Source organism: Sciurus vulgaris, assembly GCF_902686455.1.
Source record: "Sciurus vulgaris genome assembly, chromosome: 7".
Taxonomy (NCBI): Eukaryota; Metazoa; Chordata; class Mammalia; order Rodentia; family Sciuridae; genus Sciurus; species Sciurus vulgaris.
This window is the reverse complement of record NC_136467.1, coordinates 139,541,208-139,559,748: the sequence shown is the minus strand read 5'-3', so window position 1 is coordinate 139,559,748 and position 18,541 is coordinate 139,541,208. Positions and strand designations below refer to the sequence as shown.

Genomic DNA, 18,541 nt, shown 5'->3' with positions numbered 1-18,541 from the left:
TAATAAGACCAAACAAGTTTTTTAAATATATGTTTGCTGTTATGCTACTCCATGTGATTTTGCAACCTTTTGAAACATTTTGTAATTAACATTTTTAAATAACAGATAAAATAAGCCAATCCCAAAAAAACCAAAGGCCAAATGTTTTCTTTGATGAGTAGATGATGATACATAAGGGGGTGGTGCATGGGTGGGGATAAGAGAAGAATGGAGGAACTTTGGATTGTGTAGAGGGAAATGAGGGAGCGGGCAGATAGTGGAATGAGACAGACATCATTACCCTGTGTACATGTATGATTACACTTATGGTGTGAATATACATTGTGTGCAACCATAGAAATGAAAAGTTGTACCCGTATGTGTACAATGAATCAAAATGCAGTCTGTAAAAATTAAAAAAAATTTTAAAAATAAAAAAAATTACAACAGAATTTTATAGATATCTTGGAATTTGTTGTAACGATGTTTGATCAGAATGATAAAAAAAAATGCTTTTTTGTGGCATTTAAGGACTTCTTTCCCCATTGTAAAAAAAGTTGCTGTGTTTAGTTTGCTAGCACAGTCATGCTGAAATTCACACAATGAATAAAGTTGAAAGAATATGTAATTCCTAAAAGGCTTCAACAATTTATTAAGTATAACATTTACCACATAAATTGATAATCAATTCATTCTTCTTTCCTTCCTTTCTTTCTAATAAGATACCATCATTGGAAATTACTCGCGGAATATTCAAATTCAACCTGTTAACACCTGCATGACTTCATTGAGACAATTTGAACCCATTTGCAAATTTCATCAGCTAGAAGCGTTTAATGATGAAATGACAACATTTCAAAATCTGACAGAAGACTTTTCTTACATGGAAAAGCCAGAATTGCAAAGCCTTGTGTATAATTATGCAAAAGATACCAATATAAAGCAAGATTTATGTAAGGAAGAAAATCCAATGGAAACTAGCATTTCTGCAAATAAAGACCAGCTTGCTCATGAGTGTGTCAGGCAGTCTGCTCAGAGTCCACATCTAATCCACTGCAATGGAGAGACACTGCAGTATATGGAAAAGTCACTGGCTAAAAGCACTGCTATGGAATCTGTCCTTAACCCTAGTCAACCTCAGAGCTTTTTATATAAAGAAGGTGTCCTCAGAAATTTTGAAAACCCATTTTATAATGAGAATAGCTTTAGCCTGCTTCATCAGAGAGTTAATTATAAAACAGAGGAGGTAAGATTGTTGATAGTCAGAAGAGACTGGAATATTCAAGGATGTACGGGTATATACATATATACTTTAGGCTTTTCCAAGTAGCATTGAATATTGAATCAGAATTACTACGAGGGACTTAGCTTCTCTGAAGAAAATGCATTCTGAGATCTTAACCAATTCAGATAAAATTTTTTCTAATAAGTACTTGGGGATTATCTCCACCAAATGGTCATTTCTCCAAGGATCAGTACTCTGTTTTACTTATCCTTTTACAGCCCATAGGATCTACATAGTGCATTGAATATAATACATTTTAATATCCTTTGAAGCAAATTAGTTGAAACTCATAGTTTGTGTGGAGGGAAAGGTTGAAAAAAGGAAGACATACAGAAGTGTTGACTAAATTATTTGACAAGAAAAGCTTAAACTTTTCCTGTATGTTGGAATTCTGTAGACAATCAAAGAATACTAACTTCTGCCAAAGTGAAAACATTAATAATATATTTGGTTTGTTGATTCTGGACACGCATGTAGTATCCCCAAAGCACTGAATATACCAACTGTATAAATTCTACATACTATCCGAACAAAAAAATATAAACTAAGAATTTGTATGGGTGAATAGAAACCAAGCATAGTATTAATTACCCCCCTTTCAGTATGAGTTTGGTAAGAAAAGCTATGACTGTTATTTCACTTACAAGTATGACCAGTGTTTATTTTTTTCATTTATTTGGAAGTAGATGGCAGTGTTTGAAAAAGAACTTTACTGGGCTGGGGTTGTAACTCAGTGGTAGAGTACTTGCCTAGCAAGCTTGAAACCCTGGATTTGATCCCCAGCAACACATGCACGTGCGCGCGTGTGTGTACACACACGCAATTTTCCCATATTGATTTCTGGAAAATGACATTTAAAAAGTCTGCTTAATTAGGGTTTTTCAAGATTGCTCCTTTTGCTTTCTGTTGCATTGTCATTTTTCAACCAGTCAGCAGATACTCTGGGGCATTTATTTTGTACCTGCCCTGTCCTAGTTATATACTGGTTACAAACAAGCAAGAAAAAGATTTGGTCTTGTCCTCATGAAAATAGGAGGAGATAGTCACTAAGCACATAATCACACAAATAAATGTCAATCTATGATAAGAGCTGTAATGAAGTAGGGTGTCATCTGCAATCAGGACACTGACCTGGTCAAGGGTGTCCAGAAGGTGTGCCTGAGAAGTGATCATTAAGCTGAACTCTAAAGAATGAGTGGGGGAGTTCATTAGGCCACAGAGGGTGGAAGAGCATTCCATGAGTAGGCAACAACATCTGCAGAACCCCTGCAGGGAGCAGGGAACTTACTAGGACTTGAGGGAAGCCCAGCCCAGGAAACCCAGGGTTGCAAGGGCAGGAAGGGTTTAGTGGATAAGGATGGAGGAGTGGCATGGGTCAGGTGTCCAGGTCTTTGAGACCTCAAAAAGTTACTTGTCTTTATCCCAAAGTAATGAAAATCCATTAAAAGACGGGTCCAATATTTCTAAGTTGGTCTAATACCACCCTGTCAGGTGTCTTTTACTGGGTTTTTAATGTCATATTCATTTCAGAGCTTTTTGTACCACAATTTACTGTCCATTCACCTTGTCCCTAAAACCCGGGATTGTGAGCATAAAGTCAATCATGAGGTTTGTTCGCATACCATTTGCATGTTCACAGGAGTTATGGTATGAGGAATTTTTAAAGTCTATTCAAAAAGGACCTTGCGTTCTTTAGGAAAAGTGATATATTTATTTGTTTTATTTATTTAAAGTCAAAGCCTCATGTGTGTTCAGAAAAGTTTGCATGATAGAAAATGGTAAAAGTATCGAAGTATAATTTTTTGTTTTGTCAAAGTAAGCACAATTCATATCTCTACCACACACCTACTGCTTGTGTTCTGTTGTGCTTTCGGTGCTATATATACATTCAGCAACTCATATTTAGGTGTTAACTTTGGTAAGTAGAAATTATTGGAAGTAGGTATTATTATTGTTATTTTATAGTTGAGAAACCAAACTAGGCTTCTAGAATTCAAGGTCTGCTCTGACTCCAAAGCTTGGCTGGCTGATAATGCAGTGGAAAGAAGAAGAAGCAATCTTGAGAAACTCTAATCGAGTAAATTTTTTAAATGTTTTCCAGAAATCAACGTGGGAAAATAAAATCTTTTTTTTTCCAGTCCTGGTTATCAAATGCAAGATCTCAAACATGCTAGGCAGGTTCTCTACCACTGAGCTATACCCATAACCCAATAAAGTTCTTTTTTCAAATGCTCTCATCTACTTCAAAATAAATGAACAACAATGAAACGCTCTTTTACTTGTAAATGAAATATACTAGACATAGCTTCTCTTATCAAACTCATGCTGAAAAGGTGATTCATTGGGATGTTTGTACTTTTTCATTTTTATTTACTATACAGATTGAAGTTTCTTCAAAAGAAACACAAAATCCTGAGGAGATTGCTGAAATGTCCGTCAGTCAACAGGAAGAAACCACAGCAAGAAGTGTGGAAAGCCCAGGGGTTGTCTTAAGTTGGTCTCCAGGCATCTCCAGGAGTGGGGGAACTTCTTGGGAGAACTGCCTGACACCTGACACACAGCAAAGCTTGGAAAGTTTACAGCCATTAGAAGAGGACATGGCTTTAAACGAAGCCTTACGGAAATTAAAGTACACCAACAAAAAGCAGCAGATGCGTATCCAGGATTTCCAGTGTAAGAACCTGCATTTAGAGAAGAAGGTTAAAGAACTACAGATGAAGATTACCAAACAGCAAGTGTTCATTGACATCATAAATAAGCTGAAGGAAAATATCGAAGAATTGATTGAAGACAAATACAACATAATCCTAGAGAGGAATGATGTTAAGAAGAAATTACAGAATTTGCAAGAGATTTTAACTAACACCAAAAAACGTCTTCAAGAATCTAGGAAAGAGAAGGAAATCTTACAGCTGGAAGTTAAAAAAGTCAAGGTCAGTTATATTCGTTTACAGGAAAGGTGCATTACTGAAATGCAACAAAAAAATAGATCTGTAAGTCAATGTATAGAGATGGACAAAACCTTAAGCAAGAAAGAAGAAGAGATAAGAAGGCTGCAGCAACTTAATGGAGAAATGGAGAAAACTACCACTTCTGCTTTAGACTTGTTGAAAAGGGAAAAAGAGACCCGAGAACAAAAGTTCTCATCTTTACAGGAGAATTTCCAGAAACTTGAAAAGGAAAACTTCAAAGAAAGACAGAAGTTAAAATCAAGAATTGATAAATTGATTCCTCAGGTTAAAAATTTGCTGGTCACATGTGAAAATGAAAAGGCCAAGAATTCAGAACTCCAGCAGCAGATCAATGGAGTAAAAAATGAAAATACAAAACTTCAGCTGCAAGTTTCAAAGAGTGAAGAACAAAATTGTGTCCCTAAATTTAAGAGAGCTCAGTTAATAGAGCCACTAGAGGAAGTAATGGAGCCAGATGTTACCAAGGTACTGATGCAGATTTGAAATCTAACACAGAATTCCAAAAGTTTCTAGTGTGTAGTGATTGATGTACATTTAGACATGGTATTTTTATATAGTATTTGTTTGCAGAAACAGTTATTAACAAAAAGAGAAACAGGAAAATGCATCACAGGTTTTAAGAAGGCTTTTTTTGACTTATAGGCATTCACCTTAAAGAGCAGCTATTTTTGTCTTCTTTTGAGTATATTTTTAGAGGTGACAACCTGGGAACATCCCAGGTACCCATAACCAATCACCTGAAGCATCTCTTAAGTTACCTTTGAGAAAGGACTTTCTAAATGTGACTCTCCATCCTAAAATTAAAACATCATATTAATCTTATATTATAAGGCATTAAAATAGCATCAGAACCTCATATCAGTATGCATGGAGATGTAGTTTTTTGATATCTGCAGTTCAAAATACTTTTTTTTTAATAACTGAGAACATGAAAGCACATCCAAGGAAAAGATAATTTTCACCAGCTGGAGAAAATCTATTATATTTCAGTTTTATAGGCCTACCTTAAAGTATCTGAATCTTTATTAAGAGTAGTAAAATCTTATTAATTTTGACTACTTAGAAAGGTAATTGGAACTAGGAAAATGTATTTTTTAAGACTTGTTATAACAAATGTAACTGAGCTGAGCTGATATGTTGCCTCAAAGATGTCCTTTGTGGACTTCCTCTTATGAATCTGTAATCAGTGTATTGTTTGAAAGTAAACAATTCTTTTCTTTTTTCTTTTTTTTTTTTTGTGGTTCTGGGGATTGAACCAAGGACCTCACATATGTGAAGCAAGTACTCTGCTACTGAGCTACATCCCCAGTCCCAAATAATTCTATTTTTAAGTATTCTTTGGAACATGGTATTCTCTTGTGTTTTAAAAACTCTAAGATTATCTAAACCAGTGGTTCTCATACTTGAACCTCACTACATGACCTGGAAGACTTGTTAACATGTAGACTGCTGGGTCTCACCACAAGAGTTTCTCATTCAGAAGGCCTGGGGTGGGGCTTGAGAACGTGCACTTCAAGATCCCAGATCTTAATACTGTCCAAGGATCCTTTTTTTTTTTTTTTTTTTTTGGTACTAGGGATTGAACAAAGGGGCACTTAACCAACGAGTCACATCCCCAGCCCTATTTTGTATTTTATTTAGAGACAGGGTCTTACCGAGTTGCTTAGGACCTTGCCATTGCTGCTGAGGCTAGCTTTGAACTTGAGATTTTGAGAACCACTGACCTAAGCAAGATGAACTTAAATTTAGCTCCTAACCAAATCATGATACATTTTGGATTGGTAAACTCTGCATTAGTTTAACTGTATAGAGGTTGAACATTGTATATGATTTTTTCTTCTGCTTTCTTTCAAAAAAAAAATCAAGTTCCTTGTATTATCTTGACTAGTGAATTTATTTAATATCCCAAATTGCACACTGGGCTTTCAGTTTTGCTTTTCACTAACACTGATTCATTTTTTCAAAGTATAATTTGGGATCATCTATGAGATTAAAAATATTTTCTTAATAATATTAAGACATTATTGCCTTTTTCATTCATTTTTTTCAGTAGATTTTTCCAGAAGCTATGTGATATAATATTGTAATTGTTCTCATGGCTGATTGGATGTGTGAAGCAAATATGGGAATCCTGCTGTTTTATTTACATAACATTACAAATATTTGCAGAATAGGCTAAGATTGTAGCTGAGTGGTAAAGAGCTTGCCTAGCATGCGCAAGGCCCTAGGTTCCATCCCAAGGACCACACCCACACACACAAAATTGGCAAAAGTGTAAAACAATTTCTATTCCTTTCAATAATTTGTTTTTAATTTAGAAAATGTAATTTTAACTAAAAATTTGTTGATACACAATGATGGAATTGTTAACTAAACAAAATCACTAATCAAATAATCTAAAATAGTCTTAGTTATAATTTCTAATACAATAAATATTGATAGCTATAAACTACATGAAGAAAAGGTTTTGAGGATCCTCAGTAATTTTTGAGTTTACAAATGCCCCAAGTAAAAAAAGTTTGAGAACACTGCTTAAAGTTTTTAAGAGCAGTATTTTATTTAACATTTTACTTAAAAGGTAATTCAGGTTCTTTGTCTTTCTTGTGACATATCTGAATTGTGTACATATAGGATACTAAGATGATACATTCTAATTTGTTACTGAATTGCTCACCTTGTGAAGAAGAGAGCTTAAATACTCCAGGTCAGAAAACTCCTCAGCTGACCTCCAAAATTCACAGTCTTCTGACTTTGATGGTAGGACTTCTCACATGTCAGGTAATTTAAAAAATCAGATTCTTTGTGGAAAGAAGTATTGGGGTTGGACTATACCAGGAGAGGCAATAAAAGAAAGAAGTTTAGCTCACAGTGGACTCTCAACCAGTATTTGCTGACTTCCTGACATGTCCTTGGAGGCAGTTACATTTATAGTCCTTGATTTTTTTATGGATTATCTCATTCAGTCCTTACACCATTCCTTATTAGGCTCTTTTTTTTTTTTTTTTTTTTTTTAACTTAGAAAAACAAACCAATCCTTAGAATAGTTGAGTTTCTTGTCCACAGACCTACATGTGGTTAAATGGCAGACCTCAGATAGAAACCCATGCACTTTTGACCCCGAGATTATATTGGTACTGTTATTTCATTCTGGGCACCCTTGAAATATCTAGAATTTAAATATTTGGGGGTATGTCTGTTTGGTCTGGTATAAGTTATAGCAGTTTGTCTCAAGTTTGGATTTGTAAACTGACTAGGTTAAGGGACAATGTGTATATGAATGTGTAAGCATGCATGGGTATTACAGATAAACATAAACATCTTGGCAGTTATATTAGTCTCTTCCAGTTTATGTACAAGTGTGAATCAATATTAGGTCCTTCCATATTAACTCTTTATGAGGTTCTTGTGAAGAATATTTGAAGGATGGAGTTCAAAATGATTTCATTTCCTTTGGTTTGACCACATATTTTGAAGGGAGATCTATTTCATTTGCCTTATTTCCTTCCTCCTTTTAGGTTCATAAGAAAATCTTTTAATCTGTTTCTCAAACTACTACCCTTAGGACATCACCAATCCTGATGTTGAACATTGCAAAGAAAATGAGAAAGTTAGTGACATAATGCTGCAAAAATTGAAGAGCCTTCTTCTTAGGAAGATAGATTTAGATAAAGAGGTACTATATTTATTCTCCATTCTAAAATTATATTAATTTAATGGAAAAATGAGGGTCACAGAGAATTCCCTCCTAAAATTCATTTGAGAATTGTTTTGGGAAACCAGGTTAGTTAGCTTTACAATAGTCAACATTTGACTTGTTTTTTAACCTAAGTCTGTATTGGAAAATATTCATCTACAAAATACTTGGTATGATTATTTTTTCAGTTTTGCATGGCACTATTAATGCCTGAAGAATAATTTATTTTGATATTTCATTGTGATTTTAAACAATCATTTGGAGTAATGGAAACATTAAATAGAAATAATTTTATTTCTCAGGTGGGAAGGGTAAGAGCAGAGGTTCTTGGAGTTTCTTCAATTCTCTTAGTGTGGTGGTACAGTGATTGAGGGATAAAAATAACAAAGTAAGTTCAGTAGGGAGTGATAACAGGATGTTAAATCGTACCATTTTTAATCTGAAAGGAATAGATACATGACAACTTTATCTGGCTAACAGAGTAAAACATTCAAATATGGAATTTTGGATAGCAACAAAGCTTTGCACTACTTGTCTAAATTAATATAGGTAGAAAATATGCTATAGGTATTCTGGGGAATCTCTCTGTCTTCTAGCTAATCTGTAGAGGAAAGGCTTAAGGAATAAGTACAGTCCTTTTGCCAGCAGCTTTCTTCTCACCCCAGGCCAACAGTCTCTGCTTCTTTTGCTTTGTGTCCAGCATACACTTGTGGGCAACCTAAGCAACTGTGTATCAGTTTGGCAGTTCAAGGCCTGGGTGAGCTAGTTAATTGCAGGAGGCACTTTGAGCTGTATTTAAAGGAGAGCCCTTTGGTATTACAGCTGGATATAGTGAGCCATTTGACAATGTGGGTGCTGGATTGTCCTGTCCAATGCCAAAATTCTTAGGACTTTTCTCAAATAAGATTCACTACCTTCTTGGCTTCCTGCTTTTTCCTGACTTCAGGAGCTGGGGCCATCTTCTCCCCCCTTGGCCTTCTTTGGACATCTTAAATGGCTAGAGGAGAGAGCCATTGGCTATTGTTAGTTACATAGAGGCTCACCAAAGCTTTTTCTCTATTTGTTTTAAATAATGGAAATATTTAACAATTAAAAAAATGAAATTTTGTGCAGCGCTACCCCACTGATATTTAGAGAGTTTGAATATTGAATATCAAGATTTATTATTACTATACTGAAGGAACAAATGAACAATTAAGAAGTAACTATCAATTGCAATCCAGACAAACTTGTTTCTTTCTTTCTTTTTCTGGAGGGGAGGGGAGCACTGGAGATTGAGCCAGAACCTTGCACATGCTAAGCAGATGTTCTCACTAAGCTACTCCCCAGTCCCACTTCTTTTTGCTTTAAAGAATTTTAATGGGGGAGGGAAAGGGGATGTGCTGGGGATTGATTATAGCTAAATTATATTGCTATATTGTGTGCATGTATGAATATGTAACAACAAATCCCATCACTGTGTTCAACCATAATGCACCAATAAAAATGTGGAAAGAGAAGAAAGAATAAGTGAATGACCAGAATGTAATAACAATTGAATATTAGGATGAGTCCTCCAAGACCACCCCTAGATTTAATGATTTGCCAAAGGTCTCTCAGGACACAGCATCCAGTCATACCCACAACTGTGATTTATTATAGCAAAAGGCTGCAAAGCAAAAAGCCACAAGAAAGCCCCCCCATGGGGAGGAGCATAACCAGTAGGGAATGAGACTGAAGCTCCAAGAGTCCTTAAGAGTCACCCAGGATGCCCCAACAATGTTCTGTGACTATAGGTGTGAAGTGTTACCTACCAAACAAGCTCATTATAAAAAGCCAGAGCCTGGGATTGTTTTTGTTGTTTGTTTTCTTTTTCTTTTTGGAGCTGTTCACATGGGCACCCTCTGCTTAGCGTGTACCAGAGTTTCAGCTCCCAAAGATAAAGTATGTGTCCAGTTTAAACCACATGCTTTGGACAAATAGGTTAGACACAGTAAGCCATTCACATCAGGAAATGGAAAGTCCCACACTCCAAGATCCCAGAAGCCTTGCTAAGAGGCCTATATAAACCTAGCAGTTTTAGGCCTGAGTGTGAACCCTTTTCATCAGAAAAGCTGTAAAGACAGTTTGTTTTTTGGAGACCAAAAATTAAACCCTTCAAGTTTTGATGATTTTATCACAATTATTTAGAATGCAGTTTTATTTTTTTCTCCTCTGAAATGTTTTTTTTTTTCTTAGCTACTGAAACATAAAGACAGAATTACAACCTTTAGAGAGTTAATTGCTAGTGAAAAAGCATTTCAAGATCACCTTACTGAGGTGAGTTTAACATTTACTATGCATTTTCTTTAACATACAAAAATATAATTTATAGATACTTGTGTTCTGGTAAATTTGTTGAACTGAAATCTTCTTACTTTAAGTTCTGTGCTCTATGATTCCAGCCATTCATCAGTCATCTCTTTGAATTTTAAACTACTAAAATACCTATTGTCAAATGTTTCAAGGATTGTGTAAGTGTTGAAAATGATAATTACATTAAATCTCAGGTCACAGACTTTGATTCAGATGAAGCCAAGAATGTCACAGATGCACCTGTCCTATTGGGAGTCAAACTGGATAAGTACCACAGTCTAAATGAGGAGCTTGACTTCTTGGTAAGAAAGACCTTTTGTTGCCTTGCTATCATTTTTATTCTCAACATACTTTATTCCTAAATTTAAAAAATTATCAACCCTCAAAAATTTGCTCGTTAAGCCGGGTATGGTGGCATATGCCTGTCATCCCAGCGGCTCGGGAGGCTGAAGCAGGAGGATCATGAGTTCAAAGCCGGTCTCAGCAATGGCAAGGTGCTAAGTAACTCAGTGAGACCCTATCTCTAAATAAAATACAAAATAGGGCTGGGGATGTGGCTCAGTGGTTGAGTGACCCTGAGTTCAATCCCTGGTACAAAAAAAAAAAAAAAATTAAAAATTTGCTTGTTAAAATGTTTCCATACTAGCATTGTGGCAGTATTATTCACACAAGGAATTGATCTGCTTTCATGTTCTAAAGTTTTAAATGCCCAACTTGGTTTCTATTTAGACATCAGATTGACATCTTTCAAAATCCAAAAATCAAAAAATATGTAGATGAAGTACATTCATGTTGTTGTACATGCTATCATAATAGCTGTGTACAATTATCATAACTGAGAAATAACTTTCATAGTTTACTTCAGGTGGCATGAAAAAAATAAAAGCAGGGAAAATATGCTAGAGAAAATGAAAATATGACCTTGGTATGTAGAAGATAGTGGGTATTAGATGACACTGTGATGACAAATCTAGAATGTGAGGAATTCTAATAAATGAAAATTGGCGTGAAAAAGGGAGGGTGAAGGGCTGGGGTTGTGGCTCAGTGGTAGCATCTCACTTAGTACACGCGGGGCCCTGGGTTCAATCCTCAGCACCACATAAAAGGAAGTAAAGGTACTGTGTCCACCTACAACTAAAAATTTTTTAAAAAAGGGAGAAGAAGGGAATGACTGTTACCAACTAAAAGAGAAAAGACTTAAAGAACAAATCCCAACAAAGCAGCTATAAATATATTTGTAAGATAATAGCAGAAAATTGAACCCAGTCTGTGAAAGGAACAAGGCTGTAGCCATTTCTCCTCTGATTCTACCCCCCACCCTGTTAGTTATTGGTCCAATTAGCCCATGGGCTTCCACTATTTAAGGATGGTTCCCCTGCTATTAGCGCTCTTTCTCTCTCTTTTGTGCTTAAGGGCAGATACTCTGTTCATCTGTTTATTATAATCTCTTGTGTGAGTTCCCTCGTCAGGAGTGGTTTTCTGGGTGCTTTCAGTCTGGGTACTAAATGATTAGGATATTATTGGGACCAGGTGTGGTGGTACACACCTGTAATCCCAGCAACTTGGGAGACTGAGGTAGGAGGATTGCAGAAAGACTTGGGGGTGTAGATGAGTGGTAGCGCACTTGCCTACCTTGTGCAAAACTCTGCGTTCAATCCCCACTACTGGGGAAAAGAAAAAAGGATTGTAGACCAGAACATGAAATATATTAACTTTTTTAAAAAAATTATTATTATTATTATTTTGCAGTACAGGGATTGAACCCAGGGTTGCTCTAACACTGAGCTATATCCCCAGTCCTTTTTATTTTATTTTGAGACAAGGTCTCAGGCTGGTCTCAAACTTGCTATCCTCCTGCCTCAGCCTCCCAAGTAGCTGGGACTACAGGTGTGCACCACTGTCCCTGGCTAAACTGAACCTTTCTAAAAATGTGCAGTTATTTATACCAGGGAGAATATTTCTCACACCTGAACATCTCACACCTGATCATCTAGGACAACATACTTCATATAGAAATCAAATATGTCAATGTGTTGATTATACATGGAAAAGGAAGTGAAGACTTAGGGCTGATAAATATTTGTATGTACTAAGATGTTTCGTTTGCAAAGCTGTTTCATGGTGTAAGATCAGTGAATAAATAAAGCCCCATTATAATTCCTGCTCATCTTTTCTATGTGTAATCTAATCAGGATCTGGATCTGATTCATGATTCACTTCACAGTATAACTCAGTTTAACCCATTGTCTCTTTTTTGCAAACATTTCAACAAATTTGACACAGTGCCTTAAAATAGGTTAGAAATAGTAATCTAGCCCTTAATGTCCTTTTATATATATATATATATATATATATATATATATATACACACACACATATATATACACATATATATATGTTTTAAACAGTAATGACTCACCTGTTACTTTTCTCAAAAGAATATAATTCTAAAAATGTTTATGTTAAAAGTTACTGTAAGTTGTATATTTGTTGCTCAATTCAAGTTTTTATAGATGTCCCATCTAGGACCATAGGACTTACTGGGTTAAGAGAACATTGGAATAAAGTAGAGCTTACTGTCCCGTTTGTTCTCACATGCATGTGCAGCTTTCATGGTGGATTCCAGATTAGTATTTTTACTGATGTTTCTTCATAGATCACAAAATTGGGAGATCTTCTGGAGTCAAAAGAAGACCATTGCAACCGACTCATGGAAGAGAATGACAAGTATCAAAGACATTTAGGCAACCTAATAAATAAGGTACCAATTTGTGTAGAGAAATATTTGCCTTTAAAAAATGTGATCCCTAGGAGCACAATAAACAAATAAACAAACAATTGTGACGATATTCAAGTAATAGAATTTTGGAACTAAAAAGGACCTGAGGTTTGAGATAGCGCAATACTATTTAATCCCATTTATTTCATAGTGGCATTGTAAAACACCCCAATTAGTCTTTTAGCTGGACTCAAGCAAGTCTATCTATTCTGCTGTAGGCAAGTTAAAGTCTTTGTATCACTCTTTTGTTTTCAGGGTAATTGTGAATTTTGCCAACTTCATGTTCTAGTGTACTTTTTAAAAACTACATTAACTTTACATAGTCTGGAATTCTTGGCACATCATAGCACTTGCGTGGAAAACAACTGCATTATAGTTGGCTCACTACGGTTGTCCACATTTTGGTACTTTTTTTCCAATTGTTATTTATAGATCTCAAAATATGAGATGTTTTGTCTATTGTAAAATTTTCATGGATCATCATCCAACAACTGGTAGGGATTTTTTTTTTTTTTGGTACTGGGGATTAAACTTAAACACTGAGAAACATCCCAGCATTTATTTTGTATTTTATTTAGAGACAGGGTCTTGCTGAGTTGCTTAGAGTTAGCTAAGTTGCTGAGGCTGGCTTTGAATTTGCAATCCTCCTGCCTCAGTCTCCTGAGCTGCTGGAATTATAGGCATGTACCACTGTGCCTGGCTCAACTGGTAGAGATTTAAAAGTAAGTAAATAAAATTAAAGCTGGGCACAGTGGTGCATCCCTGTAATCCCAACAACTTGGGAGGCTGAGGTAGGAGGATCACAAGATCGAGGTGAGCCTGGGTAACCTAGCAAGATTCTCAGCAACTTTTAGTGAGACCCTGTCTCAAAATAAAAAATGAAAAGGATTGGTCATGTAGCTCAGTGGTGAAATGCCCCCTGAGTTCACTCTCCCATACTAAACAAAAACTAGAATTTATCAAAAAATAATGTTTTTTTAATTTTTTTTCAAGGTTACATCATATGAAGAAATTATCAAATGTGCTGATCAAAGGCTTGAGATATCCCACTTCCAAATTGCACAGTAAGTTGATAAAACTTAATTTTTAATTTTGTGACTATTTACTAATATTTAATTTCACTTTCTGGCTTCTAAGTTAATTTTCTTTGACACCTACAAGGAGAAACCATGCAGATCATTCTCCATTAATGTAGCTCATCTGTTTAATCCTATCATCCTGTATGTAGGACACCTATAAAACTTAAATTGAACAATTTTATATGTGTCCTATACAATTTTATAGGTTTCTTTTTTTTTTTTTATTGTAAACAAATGGGATACATGTTGTTTCTCTGTTTGTACATGGCGTAAAGGCATACCATTTGTGTAATCATAAATTTACATAAAGTAATGTTGTTTCATTCATTCTGTTATTTTTTCCCTTCCCCCCACCCCTCCCACCCCTCTTTACCCTCTATACAGTACTTCCTTCCTCCATACTTGCCCCCCTCCCTAACCCTAACTCTAACCCTAACACTAACCCTTCCCTCCCCCCCATTATGTGTCATCCTCCACTTATTAACGATATCATTCGTCCTTTGGCTTTTTGAGATTGGCTTATCTCACTTAGCATGATATTCTCCAATTTCATCCATTTGCCTGCAAATGCCATAATTTTATCATTCTTTATGGCTGAGTAATGTTCCATTGTATATATATATACCACAGTTTCTTTATCCACTCATCAATTGAAGGGCATCTAGGTTGGTTCCACAGTCTGGCTATTGTGAATTGAGCAGCTATGAACATTGATGTGGCTGTATCTCTGTAGTATGCTGGTTTTAAGTCCTTTGGGTATAGGCCAAGGAGTGGGATAGCTGGGTCAAATGGAGGGTCCATTCCAAGTGTTCTAAGGAATCTCCACACTGCTTTCCAGAGTGGCTGCACTAATTTGCAGCCCCACCAGCAATGTATGAGTGTACCTTTCTCCCCACATCCTCGCCAACACCTGTTGTTGCTCGTATTCTTGATAATCGCCATTCTAATTGGGGTGAGATGGAATCTTAGGGTGGTTTTGATTTGCATTTCTCTTATTACTAGAGATGTTGAGCATTTTTCCATATGTTTCTTGATTGCTTGTAGATCTTCTTCTGTGAAGTGCCTATTCATTTCCTTAGCCCATTTATCGACTGGATTATTTGAATTCTTGGAGTAGAGTTTTTTGAGTTCTTTATAGATTCTGGAGATTAGTGCTCTATCTGAAGTATGATTGGCAAAGATATTCTCCCACTCTGTAGGCTCTTTCTTCGCATTGCTGATAGTTTCCTTTGCTGAGAGAAAGCTTTTTAGTTTGAATCTATCCCAGTGGTTGATTCTAGCTTTTGTTTCTTGTGCTATGGGAGTCCTGTTAAGGAAGTCTGATCCTAGACCAACAAGGTGAAGATTTGGACCTACTTTTTCTTCTATAATCTGCAGGGTCTCTGGTCTGATTCCAAGGTCCTTAATCCATTTTGAGTTTAGTTTCGTGCATGGTGAGAGATATGGGTTTAGTTTCATTCTGTTGCATATGGATTTCCAATTCTCCCAGCACCATTTGTTGAAGAAGCTATCTTTTCTCCATTGCATATTTTTGGCCCCTTTGTCTAGTATGAGAAAATTGTATTTATTTGGGTTTGTGTCCATGTCCTCTATTCTGTACCATTGATCTACCTTTCTATTTTGATACCAATACCATGCCGTTTTTGTTACTATTGCTTTATAGTAGAGTTGAAGATCTGGTATTGCAATACCCCCTGTTTCACTCTTCCTGCTAAGGATTGCTTTAGCTATTCTGGGTTTCTTATTCTTCCAGATGAATTTCATAATTGCTTGCTCTATTTCTGTAAGGTACGTCATTGGGATTTTAATTGGAATTGCATTGAATTTGTATAGCACTTTAGGTAGTATGGCCATTTTGACAATATTAATTCTTCCTATCCAAGAACATGGAAGATCTTTCCATCTTCTAAGGTGTTCTTTAATTTCTTTCTTTAGTGTTGTATAGTTCTCATTGTAGAGGTCTTTCACCTCTTTTGTGAGATTGATTCCCAAGTATTTTATTTTTTTTCGAGGCTATTTTGAATGGGGTAGTTTTCCTAATTTCTCTTTCTGAAGATTCATCACTTATGTATAAAAATGCATTGGATTTATGGGCATTGATCTTGTAACCTGCTACTTTACTGAATTCACTTATGAGTTCTAAGAGTTTTCTGGTGGAATTTCCAGGTTCCTCTAAATATATAATCATGTCATCAGCGAACAGGGATAGTTTGAGTTCTTCTTTTCCAATTCATATCCCTTTAATTTCTTTGGTTTGTCTAATTGCTCTGGCCAGAGTCTCAAGAACGATGTTGAATAGAAGTGGTGAAAGAGGGCATCCCTGCCTTGTTCCCGTTTTTAGGGGGAATGCTTTCAGTTTTTCACCATTTAGAATGATATTAGCCATGGGCTTAGCATAAATGGTCTTTACAATGTTAAGGAATGTTCCCACTATCCCTATTTTTTCTAGTGTTTTGAGCATGAAGGGGTGCTGTATTTTATCAAATGCTTTTTCTGCATCTATTGAAATAATCATGTGATTCTTGACTTTAAGTCTATTAATATGGTGAATTACGTTTATTGATTTCCTGATGTTGAACCAACCTTGCATCCCTGGGATGAAACCCACTTGATCATGGTGCACTATCTTTTTAATATGTTTTTGTATGCGATTTGCTAAAATTTTGTTGAGAATTTTTGCGTCGATGTTCATTAAGGATATTGGTCTGAAATTTTCTTTCCTTGATGAGTCTCTGTCTGGTTTAGGTATTAGGGTGATATTGGCTTCATAGAATGAGTTTGGGAGGGTTCCCTCCTCTTCTATTTTATGGAATACTTTGAGAAGTGTTGGAATGAGCTCTTCTTTAAAGGTTTTGTAGAACTCGGCTGAGAACCCATCTGGTCCCGGACTTTTCTTTGTTGGTAGGCTTTTGATGACTTCTTCTATTTCAGTACTTGAAATTGGTCTATTTAAATTGTTTATGTCCTCCTCGTTCAGTTTAGGCAATTCATATGTCTCTAGAAACCTGTTGATGTCTTCGAAATTTTCTATTTTGTTGGAGTATAGATTTTCAAAATAGCTTCTAATTATGTTTTGTATTTCAATCCTGTCTGTTGTGATATTTCCTTGTTCATTCCGAATTTTAGTGATTTGGGTTTTCTCTCGTCTTCTCTTTGTTAGTGTGGCTAAAGGTTTATCAATTTTGTTTATTTTTTCGAAGAACCAACTATTTATTTTGTCAATTTTTTGTATTGTTTCTTTTGTTTCAATTTCATTGATTTCAGCTCTGAGTTTAACTATTTCCTGTCTTCTACTACTTTTGGTGCTGTTCTGTTCTTCTTTTTCTAGGGCTTTGAGCTGTAGTGTTAGGTCGTTTATTTGTTGAGTTTTACTTCTTTTATTAAATGCGCTCCATGAAAGAAATTTCCCTCTAAGTACTGCTTTCATAGTGTCCCAGAGATTTTGATATGATGTTTCTTTGTTCTCATTTACCTCTAAGAATTTTTTAATTTCCTTCCTAATATCTTCTGTTATCCATTCATCAAGCATATTGTTTAATCTCCAGGTGTTGGAATAGTTTCTGTGTTTTACTCTTTCATTTATTTCTAACTTCAATCCATTATGATCTGATAGAATAAAAGGTAGTGTCTCTATCTTCTTGTATTTTCTAACATTAGCTTTGTGGCATAATATATGGTCTATTTTAGAGAAGGATCCATGTGCTGCTGAGAAGAAAGTGTATTCGCTCTTGGTTGGATGGTATATTCTATAAATGTCCGTTAAGTCTAAATTATTGATTGTGTTATTGAGATCCATGGTTTCTTTGTTCAATTTTTGTCTGGAAGATCTGTCCAGTGGTGAGAGAGGCGTGTTAAAATCACCTAGTATTATTGTGTTATGGTCTATTTGGTTTCTGAAATTGAGAAGGATTTGTTTGACATACATGGATGAGCCACTGTTTGGGGCATAGATGTTTATGATTGTTATATCTTGCTGATTTATGCTTCCCTTAAGAAGTATGAAATGTCCTTCTTTATCCCTTCTGACTAACTTTGGCTTGAAGTCCACATTATCTGAAATGAGGATGGATACTCCAGCTTTTTTGCTGAGTCCATGTGCATGGTATGTTTTTCCCCATCCTTTCACCTTTAGTCTATGGGTATCTTTTTCTATGAGGTGAGTCTCTTGCAGGCAACATATTGTTGGATCTTTCTTTTTAATCCAGTCTGCCAGTCTATGTCTTTTGATTGATGAATTCAGGCCATTAACATTCAGGGTTATTATAGAGAAATGATTTGGTTTCCCGGTCATTTGGTTCATTTTTAAATTTTGTTTATTTATTTGTTTGACACAACTTGTTTCCTCCTTTATTTGACAATTCCTTTAGGATAATTCCTCCCTTTGCTGATTTGCTTCTTTGTTTTTCATCTCTTCCTCAT

The 18,541-nt window shown here is 35.7% G+C and overlaps 1 protein-coding gene across 12 annotated transcripts in view; it reads left to right on the top strand.

Moving 5' to 3' along the window:
- CAGE1 (cancer antigen 1) overlaps positions 1-18,541 on the top strand; it is a 39,556-nt gene that overhangs the window by 6,800 nt on the left and 14,215 nt on the right. For 8 of the 12 annotated variants that reach the window (XM_079147532.1, XM_079147531.1, XM_079147524.1 and 5 more), the window contains 8 exons: positions 702-1,225; positions 3,646-4,701; positions 6,868-7,014; positions 7,799-7,909; positions 10,148-10,228; positions 10,459-10,566; positions 12,921-13,025; positions 14,037-14,107. In XM_079147532.1, the coding sequence (XP_079003658.1) occupies positions 702-1,225; positions 3,646-4,701; positions 6,868-7,014; positions 7,799-7,909; positions 10,148-10,228; positions 10,459-10,566; positions 12,921-13,025; positions 14,037-14,107 (2,203 nt within the window). The remainder of the gene's footprint in view (positions 1-701; positions 1,226-3,645; positions 4,702-6,867; positions 7,015-7,798; positions 7,910-10,147; positions 10,229-10,458; positions 10,567-12,920; positions 13,026-14,036; positions 14,108-18,541) is intronic. The other 4 variants (XM_079147527.1, XM_079147533.1, XM_079147528.1 and 1 more) reach the window with 4 other exon arrangements.